At 38.6% G+C, this 22830-nt stretch overlaps 1 protein-coding gene across 2 annotated transcripts in view; it reads right to left on the bottom strand.

Moving 5' to 3' along the window:
- LOC102837000 (V-type proton ATPase subunit H-like) overlaps window positions 1–22830 on the bottom strand; it is a 188371-nt gene that overhangs the window by 144895 nt on the left and 20646 nt on the right. Inside the window, exons 4-6 of one of the 2 annotated variants that reach the window (XM_006871856.1) lie at window positions 10778–10891; window positions 4222–4326; window positions 415–468 (exon numbers count right to left, since the gene is read on the bottom strand). In XM_006871856.1, the coding sequence (XP_006871918.1) occupies window positions 415–468; window positions 4222–4326; window positions 10778–10891 (273 nt within the window). The remainder of the gene's footprint in view (window positions 1–414; window positions 469–4221; window positions 4327–10777; window positions 10892–22830) is intronic. The other variant, XM_006871857.1, reaches the window with a different exon arrangement.

Genomic DNA, 22830 nt, shown 5'->3' with positions numbered 1-22830 from the left:
ACATGGCAGGTAACAAGTTTTGGTATCACTGATTAAAGTCATTGTTTTCATATGGTTCACCTAATTAGACAAATGTTGTTGTTGTTAAGTACAATAGGAGACAATTTATCAGACAACAGTTGTACAACTGAATTCAGACTCTTGCTCTATTTCCCATGGACTGGAGGGGAAAAAAGAGCAACAGAGAGGAACAACAATGTCTCACATCTACCAATAAAAAAGGGGTCACCACAAACAAAAATACCCACATGGAGATGTATAATACAATTAACCTAACCAGAGGTAATACATCAAAAATCCATGGATTTACATTTTTGGAACTAGTAAACATTTTTAAATGTTTAGATGTCTGTAACTCAAAATAAGTTCTATTCAGTGTTAGGAGGCCAGTGAATGAAGAAGGAATATACTTACATCACTTGAGAAAACTGTTCCTGTTTCAACAGCGACACCGCTACCACGCAGTTTCTATTACGAAATAAATAACTTATTACTTAGTTTTGTTTTTAATTTTATCCTAATTTATCAGCTTAGGCAAGGGAGCTAAGCTGATAGATCATTTTTTTCTAGCCCTCTTTTCAATCAAGTTTATCTTCAACAATAAACAGCATGGGGATCATATATTCTAAATGTTCTTCCACAGGATAGCTTAATCAATATATTACTAACAATGGAACAATACTAAATACTAAGTCCACCTAAATTTCACAAGAGAAGAAGTGTGAAGTACCACATCTCAGGACTTACTTACTGAATTCTTTGCCCAACAAAATGGCTGCCTTAAGCTGAACTATCTATATTTAGTGGCAAAGTTTTTAAAATAGGTGCCCAATAATGGGAAGATATTCTATAGGATTAAAATTAAATTATCCATAGCAATGCTAACTAGTTATAGTAACAATCAAAAATCTCAAATATTATATAGAAATTACCAAGGAAAATTTCAAATCAAAAGTCAGAGGCTGAAAGTGCAAGAGAAAAGTGACAGCGAATTTCTTACAAAAAATTTTTGTTTTGTTTTATTCAATAGTCTGCTGAGTACCAGCCATTGGTCTCCAAGTACAATGCTCTAAACTATCAAAAAAAAAAAAGAAGAAGAAGGCTTCTAAATGTCACTAAAAACTCAAAAACAAAGTATCTAACCTATCTAACCTTCCAACTAACTTGTACTTTAAAAAGTGTATTTATATTAGAATCATGAAATTGTGGTCCTTCTTATGAGGCAAAAACACAATAGAGAAAAAGAAAACCTCCAGACATAAGAGCATCACAAGACAAGTGAGCAAAGAAGTAAATAAAATCTCAGTTAATTAAATCTGGATGTTCTTAAAATGTACCACACTATTTACTGCTGTTGAGTCGATTCCAATTCATAGAAACCCCATAGGACAGAATGGAAATGTTCCGTAGGGTTTACAAGACTGTAAATGTTTACAGCAGCAGACAGCCTCATCTTTCTCCAGCAGAGCTGCTAATGTGCTTGAACTACCAATCTCGTGGTTGGCAGCCCAGCACTTAACCCACTGCGCCAGCAGGACTCCTGTTTCTTAAATAAGAAGTCAGTGATTTCATCCTAGTAAGATGCTCTGGAATAAGTGTTTTTTGCTGCTAAGAGAGAGAGGGGCAGTGCTATCCAGAACTAAGCAGAAGCCGTCACCAGACACTATGAAAGCAAAGCCAAAACTGCTGCCGAGTAGCCTGAAATTAACCTGGTAGCAAAAGAATTTGTAAAGCAGGAATACCACACCAAAACTTAAAAGGCCAAAGACATGGTAATAGAGGACTACACTAGAAATATATAGAAAACACATTAAACAGCAGTTATCTAATACTAAGAAGCAACATTGTCTAGACACTGAAATATCTATTCTCAGTAATAACTACAAGATATTTTACCCATTTGTTAGACACGGTTACAATCACAGTATTCATTCTAAAACTGACAAATTATTTGTGAGGCACAATAAAATTTAATTCCTAGGAGGAAAAGTTTAAAGTGAAATCACATAAAATGCTAATGGAAAAACACAGTATATATTCTTTCCAATCAATTTTCATTTTATGAATTCTGTCATAAAAAAGCTTCATTAACAATATACCAAAGTGATAAAAATAAGCTAAATGTAGTCTATTTAAAGAGAGAACTAATTTAAAAATAGCAAAAAAGAAAAATAAAATAGGGAGAGGGGAAGAAATATCAGTGTAAACATCGAGTCCAAATGATACTTGAGGGAGTTTCAAAGAGTTCAAGAAAAAATGGAATTGAAAGATTATGGAATTTTCCATGAACTTTTTAAAGCCCCCTCATACAAACTTAAAATGAATTGCTACTGTTGCTGATGTTAAATGCCGTCAAGTTGGTACTGACTCACAGTGACCCAGTACAGGGTTTCCAAAGAGCAGCTGCTGAGCTTGAACCACTGACCTTGCAGTCCAGCACATTAACCCACAGTGCCACACCAAGACTGCATTGCAAACTTTAAAATCTCATTTTTGCACATCCATGTTTCATGTTCTAAAAATCTTGGTTTTTTTAAAGCTCTCACAAATGCAGTACAATCTGCTAATTTGTACTCTTCTACAATTAATTTTTAAACCTAAGCCCAAATAGGTGTTAAAAACCAATGCTACTGACATGAAAATCTACATAATTAATTTTGTTCAAGACACTATAATAGCCTATCCAATACGAGCCCCTTCCCTCAACCTCCCCTCACCCACCATTAAAAAATAAAAAAGGCAATCAATGGTTAAGACAAAAGTAAATCTAAGAAAAATGGCATGGTGTCTCTCTCTTATGCCTGAAATTAAAATCCATTAAATACTGTTGCTGCTCTTGTTTAGTGCCATCAAGTTGGTTCCGACTCAGGGACCCCGTGTAGGGTTTCCAAGGAACAGCTGGTGGGTTTGAACTGCCAACCTTAAGGTTCGTAGTTCAGTGCTGATCCTACAGCACCACACCAGGAGTCCTTAAAGCCACCTAAAATCTAAATTACAATTTTTATAACTTTATTTCAAGTACAATTTTGTTTGCAACCTAATACTGACAATTCACTGACTCTCCATATTATTTCTCCTGCCCTTGTTCCTCCATTTCACCCCATGTCACCCCCTCAACAAAATCTGATTCTCTTCTACTTTCCCCAACTCCCAGAATACTATGGCCCACATTCCCTTTTTACTTCACCTCATTCCTGAGATCATTCCCACCAAGTCACCCCTTAACCACTAAACACTTAATATCTAGAAGCACACACAAAAGCACATTCCACAGAGCCTCAATACATACACTGTCTTCATTCTAGGGAACCATGAAGACAAACAGAAAACCTGCCATTTTATCAGTCTTTAAAACAATCAGACTATTTTTCTCCATGGAGAAATAGAGCTCAAGAGGTCCAAAAGGCCCAAGACAACTAGTTAGTAGGTTTCACCTTTCACCATAGGCTCTTTTCAATTTCAAAGTGATGCAATCAAGTCACTGAGCATCAGTCCCTTTAAGTGACAGTTATTTTCATTGGACCAGGGCACCTATTTCTGAGCCCAGAGACCATTGAAATCTGGAACTGGTTCTGGGCCAGGACAAGTGGATTCACTAGTGATACCTGGTGGACAGGTCAAAAGTCCTCTAGCAACACTCAGAGCCGACACGTTTACTAGTGTAACCAGATAGACCACCTGGCCAAGTTATATGACCAGAAGGGATAAGAAAGTCCAAAAGAAAACTTTAGAAGCTCTCCCAAAGCCAAGATTTCACCCAAAACCAAGACTTCTCACACAAATCTTGGTGTTCCACGATCCTAAGCCCAGCGCTAGAGATCCATGGCTGAAGTTTCTCAGTCTTGCCTGCACTCTCTTTCCTCTACTGAGGAGTTTCTTCTGCCTTCATTAAAAACCTAACAAGAGAGTGCTCTTTCAAGTTTTGTGAGCCCTTTTCAATGTGTTATCATGGTAGCCATCTAGAATGAAGACACCACCCTAGCCAATGAAGAGCATGAAAAGGAAATACCCAAGGAACAAAAAATAGAAAAGTTTTAATTGCATCCAAACAAAGAGAAAAAGGTGAAGCAATCTAGGAAATTTAAGACAAACTTGGTTTATTTAACAAGTTCAGAATGATGTTGTTTTAACTTTTATAATTTAACATGTTTACCTTAAATAGCTTACAAGAACACGGATGTTATATTCCTTTCAAAGATACTACAAGAAATGTTATTTTACCTGTGAACTCAGCTGCGTTTTAATCCAGTTGAAATAGTAATTTAAATCACTGCCCTCCATCAATTCTTTGCCCCATGCTGCTAATTTGGCAATAATTCTTGCAGCCTAAAATAAACAAAAAACTCATTTAAAGATTATACTGGTGAAAAGGGCTTATCATATACCTTAAAAACCAAGACGCCTATATTGCTACATGATTTTTGTTAACTTCCAATTCCTCCAAAAGCAACAAATTATAGCTGATTTTAAATAACATATTTGAAACACAAATATACATATGTTGTTGTTGCTAGGTGATGTCCAACTCATAGCAACTCTACGTACAACACAGAAAAGCATTACCCAGTCCTGCACCACCCTCACACTCTGTTCAGGTTGAGATCACTGTTGCAACCACTGTCTCCTCAATCAGTCTCCTTGAGGGCCTTCCTCTTTTTCACTGACCCTCTACTTTACCAAGCATCATGTCCTTTTCCCAGGAACTGGACCCTCCTGATAACATGCCCAATGTACTAGACACAAGATCTTGTCATCTTCGCGTCTAAGGAGTATTCTGTCTTTCTTCTAAGACAGATTTGTTCATTTTTCTGGAACTCCATGGTATATTCAATATTAACAATAATATAATCCAAAGTTATCAATTCTCTGGTTTTTTTATATAATGTCCAGCTTTCACATGCCTATATGAGGTGATTGAAAATACTATGGCTTGGGTCAGGCGCAATTTAAGTCCTCAAATAACTAGCATGTTGGCCCGATGCAATACCTCATTTGATTTCTTGACTATTTTAATCGTTTCTCTGTTAACCATGATGTTGCCTATTGTTCCAGTTCGGAGAATTTTTGTTTTATGTTAAAGTATAATCCATACTGGAGGTTATAGTCTTTGATCCTTATCAGTTTGGGAAATGTCAAGCATGTTCTTCCCTTTTGGTTTCCTAACTCCATCAGGTTTTACGTACTTCATGATAATACTGTGTCTTCTCGAGTCGCTCTTTGAAATTTTCTGTTCTGCTCTTTTACTTCATCATTTCTTCCTTTTGCTTTAGTTACTCTACATTCAACAGCATGTTTCAGAGTCTCTTCTGACATCCATTTTGATCTTTTCCTTCTTTCCTTTTTTTTAATGCCTTTTGCTTTCTTCAGGGATGATGTCCTTGATGTCATTCCTCAATTAGTTCAGTCTTCAGTCATTAGTGTTTAAAGTGTCACATCTATTCTTGAGATGGTCTCTAAATTCAGGTAAGATACACTTAAGGTCCTACTTCAACTCCTTTGGATTTGTTTTTCAAGTTTGTTCAGCATCAGTTTGAACTTTGATATGAGCAACCAATAGTCTATTCTGCAGTCAGTCCTTGGCCTTGTTTTGCCTAATGATGCTGAGTTTCTCCATCATCTCTTTCCACAGATGTAGTCAATCTGATTCCTGTGTATTACATCTGGTGAGGTCCACATATACAGCTGCTACTTATGTTGTTGCAAAAGTTATATCCAATGAATAGGTTGTTGGTCTTTAAAAATTCTATTTTATAATATCCAGCATTATTTCTTTCACCAAGTCCCTATTTTCCTCTTTGTTTTCAGCTTTTGAATTCCAATCACCAGTATGTATCAATGCATTACATGCTAAATCAATTTCAGACTTCAGAAATAGGTAAAAATCTTCAATGTCTTCATCTTTGGCATTAGTGGCTGGTGGAAACATTTGAATAATGATTGAATTAACTGGTCTTGCTAGTGATTATATGGATATTAGCCTATCATTAAAGAGCTCTGGTAGCATAGTGGTTATGAATCAGTCTGCTAACCTCAAGATCAGCAGTTCATAAGTACCAGCAGCTCCATGGGAGGAAGACGAGGTTTTTTGCTCCCATAAAGTTTACAGCCTTGGAAACCCAATACAGGGTTGCTATAAGTTGGAATTGACTCCATGTCACATAACCACCACCACTATCCTATCATTACAGAATTGTACTTCAGGATAGATCTTGAAAAGGTCTTTTTGACAATCAATGTGATAGCATCCCTTTTCTATTTGTCATTCTCTGCATAGTTTGTCCAATTCAAAATAGCCAATATCAGTCCATTTCAGCTCACTTACTAATACCTAGTGTATCGATCTTTATTCTATTTCATTTTTGACGGCTTCCAATTTTTCTAGATTCATACTTTGTCCATTCCACATTCTGATCTTTGTTTGCAGCTGTTTCTTCTCACTTTCAGTTGTGCCACATCAGAAAATGAAGGTCCCAAAAGTTTTACTCCATTCACATGATTCTCTGAGTAGGCAGTGCTTCCCTGTTGTATTTGGATGCCTTCCAATCTGAGGGGTTATCGTCTGGAACTAGAGCAGACAATGTTCCACTGCTGTTCATAAGGATACACTAGTAGTTTTGGGGGTTTTAAAAGTAAATTTCTAGGTCTTTTTCCCTATTCTTATTCGGGAAGAGCTACTGAAACATACCCACCATGAGTAATCCTGCAGACATTTGAAATACCAGTGGTATACATCATAGCAACTTATAAGCCACCGCAGTATGACAAACTGACAGGAGACTGGGGGAAATATACACGAAGGGGGCTTCAAAAAATTCACAGAAAAATAAAATGAAAAGATAATGGAATTTTTTCATGAATTATTTGAAGTCCCTCTTACAGAAATATGTAATTCAAAATGCATTTGGTAAGGGATTAACATTTTATTGTGAATTGGGTGAACATTTACAGAGCAACTATGTTTTCCATTCAACATTTCATACACATTTTGATTCATGTCATTGACTGCAATTCCCACAATGTAAATACGTGTTTTGCCACTTCCTACCTGTACTTTGTTTTCTATTCCTCCTTCTTTCCTACCTCTTCCTGCCTTCAGAACTTTGTCCCTGGGCAAATGCTGTCTTTTTATTTCAAATGGTTGATTATCCTAAAGAATCAGTACCTCTCTCTCTTCACCATAATTGCTTGGCTGGAAACTGAGTCATGGAGTTGAGTTTATTTCTATGCCTTAAAAGGTGACTGACTGAAAAGTGCAGCCAGAGTGCTCCATGGAGGCCAGGATGGCCAAACTTCATCTGTCATACTTCAGACATATTGTCAGGAGGGACCAGTCACTGGAGAAGGATATCATGTTTCGTAAGGTAGAGGGTCAGAGAAAAAGAGGAAGAACACAGTGAGTTGGATTGGCAAAGTGGCAGCATCAATGGGCTCAAGCTTGGCAACAATTGTGAGGTTGGCCCAGGACCAGGCAGTGTTTCATTCTGTTGTGCATAGGGTCACTATGAGTCGGTACTGAGTCGATGGCACCTAACAACAACAACAAGGGCCATAGTCTCGGAGCTTCCATCAGTTTCTATTTGAACAGTAAACCTGGTCTTTTCTATGAGTTTGAGTTTTGTTCTACATTTTCCTTCCCCTCTATAAAGGGCCCTCTATTGTGATCCCTTTCAGAGCAGTCTGCTGTGGTAGTTGGACCCATCTAGTTCTTCTGGTCTCCTTGATCCAGGTGACAGAGCTGTGACACCAGAGGAGCAGGCAGATGAGTGACAAGCAGCAAAACTGAGAACCAGAGCACAAGCCAGAGTACTGGGTTTCCTGGCCTACAGAGCAGGTAAAGCTGAGTACCTTCAGGCAGGTGGCTTGCTTGTTGAGTGGGGTGCCTCCAGGTACTCAACTGGGAGAGATAGGTTTGCTGATCCAAAGATCTAGAGCTGAGCACCTTCAGGTGAGGTTTGTTACAGAAGTGTGTGCCCTCTGAGCATTTATCAGCAGCCCCAAGAAAGTTTTGTAACATTGCCCAAGCAGGGCAGAGGCCAAGGTGTCATAGGGCTGAGAGGCCAAGGGCCAAAGAGAGGCCTGCCTGTAGGCATGTCTGGGAAGAGGCTGTCCTGACTAAAGAACTGTGTCTTGGACATTTCTAATCCTGAATTCAACCAGTTAACTTCCCTAATAAAACCCATAATCTTGAGTATGGTTTGTAAGTTGTGTGTGGCCATTTCAATGTATTATCAAACCCAGCTGAGACGCATAGAAAGTACAGAGTACTATTAGAGGGAAGGTTGGTGTCAGAACTGGTAAGGAAGATTGAAGGACTGAGGCATGTCTAACCTCTGCCTTGTAGCAATTACCTTGGGGCAAGAGTTTGATTATCCTTTCCCCTTGAAGCCAGAGGAGATCAGATGCCATCCCCTCCCTGGCATTTTATAACAGACTTTCATTAAAATCACCTGTCAAAGTTCTAAGAAATCTGTCTAACAGATTCCTATCTACTACCTCACTCCTTTTATGCCTCTTAAGAATTCTCATCCTTATCTCAGTATAGTATATACTTTGGTATTAAACAGCCATCTCTCACTAACATAAACAAGTACCCTTTCTCTTCAATGATTTTTCAATTTTCTTCATTATTATTTAATAATAAGGTAATGTCTTTTTATTAAATAGGCAGTATAAATAATACTTCTTCACACATATAGCCCAATTCAATAAAAATTCTTTCAGAATTCTCTAAAAACAGGTCGCTGTTCTAAAACCCCAATTTCTCAGCAATAATTTATCCCAACAGAACGGAAGGCTGTGGCAGTGAACTAGTAGTATTTGTTCTGACATTGAACACAGCTCAGCCGGACTGTGTGGTAGGCGTCTAGTTGGAATTTACAATGTGGAGAGAGGGGCAGCAGGGGCACCTGTACTCACTCCCCGAGTTATGATACACTGATGTCTTCATGGGCTCAGCTAAATGAATGTAGAGATTTCACTATCTAGTATTAATTGGTCTTTCACAAAGTAGACAGGGCTTATATCATTTCCTATATGGAAAACATGGATTAAAATAATATCAGCAGTATAAATTAAAAGATTAATAACAAACCTGACATTTTTATTCCAAGCATAAGCTCTTAACTGGCACATTATAAGGTAAACCAATGTCATTATTTCAATTTCTCCTTCCTTTACAGGAACCAATTATATAACTGACCAAAAAAAGATAAAACATGGATTTGGTGACTTGATTCATAATTATGAGGGAGAAAGGTAGAATCAGTGAGCTTCTGTTACAAGTGATGAAAAAATCTGAAAACAGATAGTGATAATAGTTGTACATCATGAGGAACATAATTAACGTCACTGAATTGTACACATAACAAATGCTGAAATGGACAATGTTTTCCAGTACATAAAAGGGGGCTTCAAAAAGTTCATGAAAATATTCCATTATCTTTTCATCTTTTAATGCCATTTTTCTCATGAACTTTTTTAAACCCCTTATTATGTAGTTTTACCATAAAAGAGAGAATTATTGTTGTTAAGTGCCTTCAAGTCAGTTCTGAGTTGTAGCAAACCCTATATAGGATTTCTGAGGCTTTAAACCTTTTGAAGAAGCAGAAAGCCTCATCTTTCTCCCACAGAGCAGCTGGTGGGCTCGAATAATGGACCTGTGGCTCACAGTCCAGGGCTTATCGTATGGAGACACCACGCTACACAAAAAAAAGGCAGGACTTGTACCTAAATATATATGTGCTCTTTTATATATTTGTCAATTATATTATAAATCCTTCAAAATTAACACATTTTAAGTAAGCTTCCAGAAAATGAAAACAAGCTTCTATAATTTGAAAGAAGAAAGTATATTACTGATTTCTTAAAATTATTCTTTAAAATATAACTTTATGGCTCCTTGTGTTTTATTTCTCTGTTTATAAATGTATAAATCATGTATACAGTATGAACACATTGGTACCTAGATGAGTGTAGGCAGAGAGAGTGTGTGTGTGTGAGTGGGCCTGTGCTCAGAAATGTCACACTGCTAATGGTTCTTGATGTCAAACACAAAGAGATAGCTACTGGAAATGCAGCCGAGACATTCCCCATCCTCCAGCCACTCCATGGTGGGAAAAGAACACTACCTGTACAAAAGTTTATTCTTCTAACCCTCCTCTCAAATATCCTGCAGGCTCCACAAAAGATTTTTCAAGTTACAGTTTCCAAAGACAGCCCTTCAGGCTACATTTAATTAAACACAGTAGTTGCTTCAAGGTAAAATTTAATTTCTACATAGCAGTGGTGGTAATGGTGGGCTGTGAAGTTAGTTCCAACTCATAGTGACTCTGTATAGGGTTTCCAAGGTCAAAGATCTTCACAGGAACAGAAAGTCTCATCTTTCCTCCGCAGAGCAGCTGGTGGATCCGAACTGCTGACTTTGCAGTTAGAAGCCCAATGTGTAATGTATGACACTCCCAGGGCTGCTTTTCTACATAGTAAATTATGATTAATCCTGTCATAGACAATCCAAAACTTTTTGCACATGTGAATTTACCAAGGGTTTCTTACACTAATACACTCATCATACAGTCTGCAAAACTTTAGCTATATCAGAACAATCCTGTCTTCTTTGAAGACCCAATATCACCACATAACTAAACACCAATAAGGAAAGCTGCTTCTAAAATTAAACATGGCAGAAATTACTTCTCTGGCAACTGGAAGATTAGCAAGTCATAAATACCTCAGGTTTGTCTCTTCCCTAAATTAGAAATGTAATCAATTCAATATTTACCATATGAACAGTAAAGAGATCCTGGCGATTCAACATTGGCAGAAAATAGGACCAGGCAGTGTTCTTGCTACGTTTTGCATAGTCAAAGAAAATGCTAACACGCTGATGATTTTCCTAAAACAGAAAAGAAATTGTATCACTAATCAAAATGATTTTTACCACGGTAACAATTGTGAATTGCTTCTCAACCTTTCACTTTAAGTCCCATTTAAATTCAGTGAGTCTTTTTTTCTGGTGTATATAATCTGTTATTATTGCTGTATGGCGGGGGAGGGGTAGATCCTTAAAAACTATATCCACCTTTAATTATTCTGATTATTTCAAATCATCTGAGACAACATAGCAAATCCCAGCACTACAAGGTGTAAGAATATGAGTGACCTTCTCAGCATGCCCCTCTGACCTGCCCTTCCCCGTGTTACCGTGTTGACAGAGGGTGAGCACCCGATTCCACACAAGCAAAATCAGGAGGGGGCAGGTAGAAACATCATCAATGAACTTTGGTGGAAAGATCAGTAGGTAGAAAACTGCTCAAAACCAGACAAGGAAAAAGGGGGATTAGAAAAACCAACTGTTCAAGATTACACTTAGCATACCACAATAGAAAAATCAAGAGCAGATAAAGACAGCAAAAAAGCAACGTACCACACAAGCAGGTGGACATAGGATTTGAAGAAGAGTAAATTATTCCTTGAAATCATGTAAACTTCCACTATCACCAAAATTTTCTCAGCATAACACTGATTGAAATCTACTTTCTGACTCATTCATTACGAGAATATATTTGCTAATTAGCAGTATTTACTAAAAGCTCAAATAAGCAATAATTTTTATTTTTTAATCAAAATTTAATTCTTACAGTTACCTACTTCAGGAACAGACAACCATCTACTTAAGTAATGAGTAGCTATGAAATACAGTTATGACAACAACTTTATCAAAGTAAAAATGATATCATTTTAGATAAAATTAGACCCTATCTGCCCAACTAGGTCCTTGGTGATTTCCTCTCCTCATAAAGATGTGCAGTGGATGGACTGACTCCAGCCATCATTCTCCCTGGCACCCAGGTTTCAAACCTTTAAGAAATGTGGACAAAGCCCTTCTAGTCAAGGAACCTGGCACCTGCTGTTGGTACCAGGCACAGAAAAGATCATCAAAATCATGAACATGAGGAAAAATAAGTAAATCTGTTCAAAAATCGTTTTTTCAGAAGTGATAAGAATGAAATGACTGGAATAAAAATAGGAGTGAAATTAAACAACAATCACTTTACAAAAAATAAAATAGTAAAAGTGTGTATACATTTCTCAATAAAACTAAAATTTTATAAATAAAATCAACTGTTAAAATACATTGAGTTGATAGCTGAGGATAATGGCAACTCCATAACTCTGAACCTCCCCATACATCTTCCATGGACAGCACAGCTCAACAAGAGAAAACAGGTAAAACCACACAAAACCTAGGCCTTCAGAACAGAAAACAAAGAATACAAACTTCCAAAGACTGTTTTCCAGCAAAGCTTTCTCTCATGCTTTCACCTCACAGAATGAAACAGCAAGTTTAGCAAATTACAATAGAACCTAGTTCTACACAAAGAGTACTAGAACCCAGTATGACAGAGTTCAGACCAAACATCTTAGTAATGTGAATAAATGTAGAAGACTTAATTCACCTACTAAAAGAAACTGGTATACAAACCAACCAAGAAGAATGCTATATTATTTATAAGAGATACACCTAAAACTATATGATTCAAAATGGATGGGCAAAGACATGTAGACAAGTGGAAAGCAGGGGTTGTGACCCTTACATCAAAATGGAATTTAAGACAAAATGCAGTAAGTGTGACAAGCAGGATACTTTTAATGCCAAATGCCATAATTCACAATGTAGATATAATAGTAATGAGTATCTATGCACCAACAGCATCTACCTTCATAGAACAGAAACAGTAGGTAATGCTACAATAACAGAAACACAGCCATAAAAATTGTAATATGTATACTACTCTCAGTCTAAGACAGATCAAGAAAACAAAAAATAAAGATATAGAAGGTCTCAATAGCATAATCAGTAAAGTATATTTTACAGATATATTAAAGAAACATTACACCCTATAATAAACAATAGATCTTATTAAACACACATGGTACATTGTTTTGAAAGCAGATCATATATTAATTAACAAAGAAAGGATCTGTAATGCTATGTTTTAAATGTTACATTGTAAAAACAATATTTCTACCTTATATACAAAAAAAAAAAAAAAAACGCACTGCCATTGAGTCATTTCAAACTCATAGCAATCCAATATAGGGTTTCCAAGGCTGTAAACCTTTTGGGAGCCAGAGAGCCTTGTCTTTCTCCCATGGAACAGCTGGTAAGTTGAAACTGCTGACCTTGTCACTAGCAGTCCAGTAATTATCCCACAGTGTCAACAGGACTCATACACTATGTAAGGATGGGATAAAAGGGAGCAATACTATCTGAAGTTAGAAATGTAGAGCAAAAAAAACATTTTAATGTGCCTTTATCAAACTTTTTTAAAGGTATAAAACAACACTTCAGCGTAAGGATCAATGCAAACTGAATTACAGAAACTCTAAAAAATTCTAATAAAATCACTATGTATCAATCAACACAACAAATGAAGAGAGCACAAGAAAGAAAATAATAAAGACAAAAGCAGAACTTAAGGTAAAGAACAAAAAAACTACAGATAAATTTAATATCAAAATCCTGGTTGTTTAAAAAAAGGAACAAAATAGGGTAGAGAATGGCACTAGTTAGCTTAATCAAAGGACAAAAAAAGAGAGCACAAATAAACCAAAAAATGACATGAAATGTTTTTGTTACAGAAACACTAGGTAGCTAACACAGCATAAATTTCTACCTACAGAACTGTAAAACAACATAACCCTGCTGTTTAAAGCCACGCATCTCTGGTGCTCTTGTTACAGCAGCAACAACTAAAACAAGGATACAGCCCACTATCTTATCTCAGCTACTAGTTTAACACTGTATGAGGATAAGCAAAAAGCATTGCTACTAGGATTCCAGTTTATATACGCACAGGTTTATTCCAAACAAAAGGAGTTTAAACAGGATAGTAGATGACTGCACACATATTTCCTCAGTAATCCACTTACCTTAGGTTTGTTACCAGCCCAACCTACTGCCACTAAGTCAATTCCGACACAGAGTGACCCTGTATAGGCTTTCCAAGGCTGTAAATCTTTACAAGAGCAGAAAGCTGTATCTATCTCTCAAGGAGCAGCTGGTGGATTTGAACAGCCAACTTTGCTGTTAGTAGTCCAGTGCCACCAAAGCTCCTAGTCTTGTTAAGAGTGCTTTCAATTTAAAGATCTGAACAAATTAATGCCTTCTGTGATATCTGCTACACCAGTTCAATAAAAAGCAGAGGTACCAGTTCAGTATGGTATCTTTGCCTTGAATTGAACTGGCCTAGCAGATATGATGTCTGATTCTTTTATTCCAAAGAGGTTATCTTGATGGACTTTCTCAAAGGACACACGACAATCACAGGGGCTTATTAGGAAGAAGTTTCAAGAAATTCTCAAACTGCTTTGGTGAAGAAAAGGGCAAGAAGGCAGCATCAAAGTTTTTTTTTCCATCACAACAATGCACCAAGCTCATTCTACAAGGCTAGTGATGTTCTATGAAAATTTCACTGAAAAACCTTACCCCATCTACCATACAGTCATGATTCTGTGCTTTCAAACTTCTTTTTGTTCCCAAAACTCAAATAACATCTTAAAAGAACACAACTTAAGCCCCTTGAGCAGGGGTGGGGAACATCTGGCCTGCAGGCCATCTAAGGTCCACAAAATCATTTGATCTGGCCCAGCCAAGGCAACCACAGTTCTAATCATCACATTGTTGTTGTTGTTGTTGTTAAGTGCCATCGAGTCAGTTCCAACTCACAGCAACACTGTAGAGGGTTTCCAAGGGGTGTTTAGTGAGTTTGAGCCACTGACTTTGAGGTTCAAACCGACCTTGAGGTCCAGTGCTTTGTCCCACAGCACCATACCAGACTCCAGCCATCACATTGTTGTTGTTGTTGTTAAGTGCCGTTGAGTCGTTTCCGACCCATAGCGACCCAGCCATCACATTAGGGTGAGTTAATTCAATGTTTGACCAAATATAGTACACTAATTTTTAAGTTGACAATTTTATGTGGCTGTGAATGATGTTATAAAATTTGGCAGCAATCTAGCACACTGTCCTTTAGGGAAGCATAAGATTGTTAATGAAACAAAGACCTACAGAAAAAAAGCAAAATGTTTGGCTTTTAGAGTTTTAAGCAAGCTATTTGCTTTGGAAATATTAAGGCAAGAAAAAGTCAGCCCATCAGGGAAAATCCCTTTCTATCACTGAAAGTCAAAGGGAACCCTCAAGCAGTCTAGGATGCTCACTGGTGACTATTTGGGTCTACTTGTGAGTGGAAGTAGGGGAAATGCAGCAATGAAGGCACAGGCTGAGTTTGGACATGTTCCATTGACACCCGTTGGCCTTAAGATGACAGAGGAAAAAGGAAGGGCTGGATGGTCTGAAGTGTAGGGAGCTGTGTGAACTCCTGAGCCCCTGGGCACTCATCTGACTCCTGGGGGATAGGGCTGAGGGTGAAGGGGCCAGCTGATATGAAGTGCAGGAAGGTGTGCGTGAACCCACAAACTTGCAGCTGGTACCCACTTGACCTAGCTTGGATGGCTAGGGCTGAGAGGACCAAAACCTGACCACATAAAGGTAATGTTTGATACTGTGATCACATATAAATTTCTACAATTTGATGAACTGGACTTTTGCTTATGGATGCAGTTGCTCAAAATTCTAACCAGAATGGAAGATTCTTCCTATCAAGGAACATGCTTGTCTCCATAGTGTACTAGATTGATTTGTTGTTATTAGTGCCGTTGAGTCAGTTCCAACCGATAGCGACACTGTATAGAGTTAACAACTTTGTAGTTAAACCAAATGGGCAATTTAGACATTGGCTATCAAAAATAGCGGTGGAGGGGAAATACAGGCAGAAAGCTTATAAGCTTTCATGGGTATGCTTGCTTTCAGAATGAAGTGGCTAAGGTAGAATCCCCACCTTCCCCTTTTCCAGATGGGTCTGGTGAAAGGGGTAGGGAATGACGCTGATAGGATTTTTTGATTCAAATGTAATTGTTAGCAGGATTAATTGTGATTATAACAACTGAAACTGTAGAAGATGTGTAACTAAAGGAGGGAGTAATTAATCTTTCATTTCAAGAACAGATGATCCTAGGACCATTAAGAAGGAAGACCAGCAATGGAGTATGAGATACCTACCTAGAAAAGTAGTGAAAATTGGCTACTACAAGAACAAGCAAGTTGTTCGCCAGCGAGCCATCAAGGCAAGCAATCAAGCCCCTTTAGGACAAACGCCCCCTCCAAGTCTGAAACTCAAAGGGAACAAACACATGAGCAGGCATGGAAGCTTGCTGGCAACCACATTGGTTTAATGGTGAGTGGAAGAGGGGGGAAGGCAGCAATGAAGATATGGGCTGAGTTCAACCACGTTCCATTGACTCCCATTGACCTGGAGATGAGAGAGAGAAGAGGGCTGGCTGGTCTGAAGTGTGGTGAGACCTGGGGACACCTGAGACCATGGACAAGGACATAGCCATAGAGGGCTAGAGCTGCGAGTGAAGCACCCAGCTGGCATGAAGTGAGGCGAGACCAAGAATGCCCAAACTTGCAGATAATAACACCCAAACTTGCAGATAGTACCAAGTTGACCTAGCCTTGATGGCTTGATAATCAGAACTCAACTAGAGGAAGATAAAAAAAAAAATTTTGATAAAGGAAATGAGGGTAAATTGCTACAGTTTGACGAACTTGACCTATACTTATGGATATAGTAGCTCAAGGTACCAACTAAGATGGAAGGAGTCTTCACATCAAGTATCAATCCTATCCCTTCTGTATACAGGATAGATAAGGACCGGCAACTTAGAGAATGGCTACCCCAAATGAGGGGGCAATAGAAGCACGAATTGACTGACTTACAAGTTTTCAAGAGGGAGTTTAGTTTAAGAGTGTGCAGGGGAGGGTACAGTCTCCACTGAATACTTTTCATCTTGTCTAGATGGGTCTGGTGAAAGGAGATGGGGATAGAATTTTTGGGATTCAATAGTGAGTAACTGCTATCATGACTAATTGTGACTGTCTCAACTGTAAAGGTAGAGGTTTTGTAACAAATACAAGAGAATAGTTAATCTTACTGTCGAGAAGCAGAGGACCCTAGGACCATCAAGGGAGAACAGCACAGGCAGAATGCAGACCTTATCCAGAGAAGCAGTGAAACCAGAGCTGGAGGCAGAGATGGGGACATGGAAAGAGGGAGCAGCTGAGGACTCTAGACTCACAGAAAGAGAGGGACTGGGTACTGGTGGCCAGGAGGCAAGCTTGTAGAAACAATTGGTTGTTTAAATTATTATATATTCCTGAGTGTTTTTGTGAACATCCTCCCACAAAAGAGGAAATGGAAGTAAATACTGTTGAATGATGATGCACGAAGGAGACTATAATCATTGCAATGAAACGATAGTGTAAAGCCAATGTTCTCCCATGTAAACTATCACTCAGTTCATTAAAAAAATAAAAATTAAGAAACCCTATGAGGTAGTTCTATTCTGTCCCATAGGGTCACTTTGAGTCGAAAATTGTCTTAATAGTAAAAAAACAAACAAACAAAAACCAAAGTATGACAGCAAAGATGGTGGCACAGGCAGTAGCATAGAGAGACAGAGTCTGCCAGTTCTAGGCCCCCGGACTGAGCAAGGTTGTGTGCCTGCGGGCTGGAGGCTGGCATACAGAATGTGCCCTTTGGGCATTTAAATGAATATATCTTTTTTGGTTTGTATGTGCATCAACTCTTTTTGCTTTGTTCATTTGTGAAAGAAAAGCTGTAAATGGGGAGTCACAGGGAGGAAGTAGGATAACTGTTGTTGCCGGGAGGGGATTGTGATCACTGAGATGAAACAAAGTGTAGGATTTGTTGACTGTAAAGATGATCTTGCCTGTAAACCTTCACTCAGTGAACAATAAAAAGAATAGATTAAGAATAATAAGAATAAAAATAATATTTTTTAACAAACAAGAACCACCGTAAGCAAAAGACAAATGACCAACTGAGAGAAAATATTTGAATTACATGTGTATCATTGATATATCCCCAGTATATAAAGAATTCTTAAATATTGAGAAAGAAAACACCAAAAATCTAACTTTAAAAAAATGAGCAAAAGAGATGAGCAAATAATTTAGAAAAACAGCGATGTAAAAATAGACTTTAAACATATCATGTAAAAAGATGTTCAACTTGAGATAACATTTCTCACCTGGCAAACCGGCAAAAGTTTAAAAGTCTGACACCGCCCTCTGCTGGTAAGATTAGCGGAACACAGGCACTGTCCTATATTGCTAGTGGTTGGTTGGTTGGTTGGTTGGTTAAGTGCCTTGGAGTCAGTTCTGACTCATAGTGACCCTGCACAGGGTTTCCAAGGCTATAAATCTTTAAAAGAGCAGAAAGCCTCATCTTTCTGCCACAGAACAGCTGGTACTTTCAAACTGCTGAACTTGAGTTTAGCAGCCCAACTCGTAACCACTATGCTAAATGGAAAATCTGGTAATATTTTAACAAAACATGAGGCACTGCAGGATCAGCACTGGGCTATGAACCAAAAGGTTGGCAGTTCAAACCCATCAGCTGCTCCTCAGAGACCCTGTACAGGGTCATTATGAGTCAGAATCCACTCAACAGCACTTAAAAACAACATGGACTTCCTGACCCAAGACATGGAATTTCCAATAGCCTAATATGCATGTGAAAGTGGGACAGTGAATGAGCTAGACCATAGAAGAACTGACACATTTGAGTTATGGTGTTTGAAAAGAATATTAAAAGTACCACGGACTCCCTGAAAAACAATTAAATCCGTGTTGGAAGTACAGCCAGAATGTTTTGTAGAAGCCAGGATGGCAAGACTTTCCCCCTCTTCCACTCACCAGTAGACCAATGTGGTCGCCATACTTCGGACATGCTCTCTGAAAGGACCAGTTCCTAGAGTAACACATCATGCTTGGTAAAGCGGAGGGGAGGGGACAGTGTAAAAGAGAAAGACACCCCCTCCCCCTCTCAATGAGATGGACTAGCATAGAAGTAACAAAATACATTTGCCTCAACGGTAACAATTGTGAGGACGGCACAAGATTGGGCAGTGTATTCTTCTGATGTTTACAGGATTACTATGAGTCAGAACCAACTCAATGGCAGCAAACGACAATATGTACTTCTCTTTTAACCGGTAACCCAGTTTCTAAGAATTCAACATATACTTCCAAAAAATACATTTGCATAAAGTTATTCTTTGCAAATGAAATATCAGAACCAACCACAATGTCTGTAACATAGTAGCCTGATTAAGTAAACTAGAGAACATAAACTAATAGTACCATGTAGCTATAAAAAAGGAATATTGATCTATATGAATTTACTTAGGAGTCCTGGTATGGCGCTGTGGGTTAATGCACCAGACTGCAAAGTTGTTTAAATTGCAAAGTCAGCGGTTCAAGCTCACCAGCTGCTCCTCAGAAACCCTATATGGGGTCTCTATGGGTCAGAATCAACTCGACAGCACTTAACAACAACAACATATGAATTTTTGTGGACTCCTGGTGTGGCACTTTGGGTTAATGCACTGAACTGCAAAGTTGGCTTGAACTGCAAGGTCAGCGGTTCAAGCTCAGCAGCAGCGGCTTGGAAACCCTATACAGGGTTGTTACGGATCAGAACCGACTTAGAATTTAACAACAGATTAATTCATATGTGTAACAAGAAAACGCAAAACTACACCTGTTGTTGTTAGGCATTGTCGAGTCAATTCAACTCATAGTGACCTCATGTGAGAGAGTAGAACTGCCCATAGGGTTAAAATATTTTATAGGAGCAGATTGCCAGATCTGTCCTCCACAGAACTACTGGGTAAATTCAAACTGCCAAGATTTAGGTTATCAGTCAAGTGCTTAACCATGCGCTACCAGGGCTCCTTAGGCTAAACCTAGTTAAGTACTGTTGTATAAGAGGGGGGAATAAAAATAGACTTGCATCTGCCTGCCTATGTTTGCGAAAAGAAAACAAGGAGGATAATCCGAATGCCGACAACACTGATTACCTACACGAGGCAGGTGAGATGGATGTAAAGAATTAGATGGAGGTTTGTGACACTTCCAAACCTTCCTGTATAAGTTTTTAAAAGCATGTCAATATTTTATATACTTAAAAATAACTAAATAAAATACACAAGGATGAGAAAAATCAAAATCTAAAATACATATAAAATGAATCAAATTGCATGTCAATCATAAAAATCACCCTGAAAAGAACTTGAACACAATAATCAGACTGTATATCTTCCGTGTAGCAAAGAGAACTGCAAACAAATACTTCAATATTGGTAAAGGCTCATTTTTCATAGTGGAATATGTTATCAATTTTAAAACTACTTTGTATGCATTATAGAAAAAACACAAACATATTCATTAGTGTAAGAATCAGGTAGGCATCTCATCATCACAGAAGGAAATCACAAATATGGAAAGAGAGAAGACTAGAATGGATCCTGCGATGTTGAGCTGAACTCACGGTTTTTGATAGATAGGTATCAGTATGTGTATACAAACTGAGAATGCATATCACTTAAGAACAGCAACAAACTGTATATGTTTACACTTATACTTGTACATACATGCATGCATATATGAATAAATAAAGCCAAGGTCCTCATGCTAACGCACACTTCTCATTCCAGGTGTAGTCTCAGGCAATAACCTAGTCATTGTTGTTGCTGTTAGGGATCAGTGAGTTGCTTCCAACTCAGAGAGAACCCATGTGATTGACTACAACTGTCCCATAGAGTAGTTTATTTTGTTTTGTTTTAGCTTATAAGAACAAAAATGTATCGTCTCACAGATGTGAAGACTACAAGTCCAAATCCTGAGTGTCAGCAGGTTCGTACTCCCTGCAAAGCTCTACGAGAAAGCAGATCCTTTCCTGGCCCTCCCAGGCACTGGTAGCCCTAGGCGTCCCTGACTTGCGACTGCAGTCCAACTTCTTTCTCATGTGGCCATTCTTCGTCTCCCCAGAGGATTTTCTTGGCTGCCATCCTTATGGAAGCAGACCATCAGTCTTTCTCCCACTGAGCCACTGGGTGGTTCCAAACTGTCAACCTTTCACATGCTTAACCATTTGGGCCACCAAACGCATGACATTCCCCATTTATCTTAACTCTATTGTTAAAAAAGAAAAGATGCTAACAGGGACCAGTGTCATTGGTGACGGCCTGCATCAGCCCAGGCTTACTGAGCCTTCACTCACACTACAGTCCCTGAGGAAACAGCCCCATTCTTCTTCACCTTTGGAGCTCAGTAATTGATACAATGCTTGGTACACGGCTGGTATTAGGAATTCAATTATGTCCTACAAAAATGATGTGTTGGAATCCTTTCCTTGGTCCCTGATACCTGTGGCTATGATCCAATTTGAATTACAGCTTTCTTTATGTTAATGAGGCCCTATCAGTGTAGAGTATGTGTCAAACCTACTCACTTTTGAGGTATAAAAAGAGCTAATTAGGCACAGAGAAGCAAGATTGAGGGAAAGAAAGATGTCATAAGGAAATCTTTAAAGAATGTCAAGAATTCGAGAGAAATGAAGATAAGGATTTCCCCCCAGTTCAAACAGAGACAAGACCTTTCCTACAGCCAGCACCCTAAACTCTGACTTACAGTCTTCAAAACTGTGAGAAACAAAATTTCAGTTCATTCCTGTGGTACTAAAGTTACAGCACTAGGTCACTAAGACAGTTGGCCATCCAATGTTTCCAGTGCCCCAGAAGCATCCACACTGAAAGTTCAAGTCTCTTGAAACATGAAGACACAGGAATTGAACTCAGCAGCCAGAAAGCCTGTCTAATCAAGAGCTGGTCTATATACCAACATCCTGAGCCTCAGTCGTGCCTTGAGGTACAAAACAAAACTATGACCATCCAAGGAGAGTGAAGCAGTAAACACAAACTTAGGCAACTAGATAATTTTCAGATGAGCAAAACTATTCTCAAAAAGGACAATGCTTTTGAAGACAAGGACCTTGCCTACATTCTGTACTGTCTCCAGTGCCTGGCCCAGGCCTGGGACACATGCACACTGCAATCTGTTAAATGGCAGAAATAGTAGGAGTCACATCATCTATAGATCTGTGGGGCACCCAAAAAACCTCATGTATGATTCACCAAAATCATGGATGGTCAACGAAGAATTCTGAAGTATCATGGTATAAAAGGTGTATCACATGACACCCTCAAAAACTAACTGTTATATACGCATTGTAGGGTAGTGGTTACAAATCGGGCTGCGAACCGCAAGGTCATCAGTTCGAAGCTACTAACTTCTCCAAGGGAGAAAGATGAGGCATTCTATTCCCATAAAGATTAACAGCCTCGGAAACCCTGTGCAGGGTCGCTATGAGTCGAAACCGACTCCATGGCACATAACAACAACAACAACCTTTAAGCACTATGACCAAATTGCAACTCACCTGATTTAAAAATATATGTATCATTACCCTCTGGGAAAAAAACCAATGTGTAAGTCATATAATGCAACCCCAATCCAGATTCCAACAACATTCTTCAAAGAGATGGAAAAAACAATTACAAACTTTATATGGAAAGGCATGCGGGGAGCCCAGCTCTCTGCGGGGGGTCGTGAGACACGAGAGGATACATGGAGTAGGCGAATGAATGAAGAAATGAATGAATGAATTAATGCAATCGAAAGGCTTTTCAGCTTGCTGTGCTGTCCGGCTGTTCTCTCCAGCTTCTACTTTCTGCTCTCTGCTTTCTGCCCCCTACTCTCTGCTTCTACCTTTTGCTCTCTGCTACCTCTGCCTTCTTTCTCCTCCTCCTACTTTCTGCTGTTTCTACTCTCTTCTGTCTGCC

The sequence above is a fragment of the Chrysochloris asiatica genome, unplaced genomic scaffold (assembly GCF_000296735.1).
Source record: "Chrysochloris asiatica unplaced genomic scaffold, ChrAsi1.0 scaffold00176, whole genome shotgun sequence".
Classification (NCBI taxonomy): Eukaryota; Metazoa; Chordata; class Mammalia; order Afrosoricida; family Chrysochloridae; genus Chrysochloris; species Chrysochloris asiatica.
Note: the sequence above shows the minus strand (reverse complement) of the source record. Positions and strands in the feature narration are given on the sequence as shown.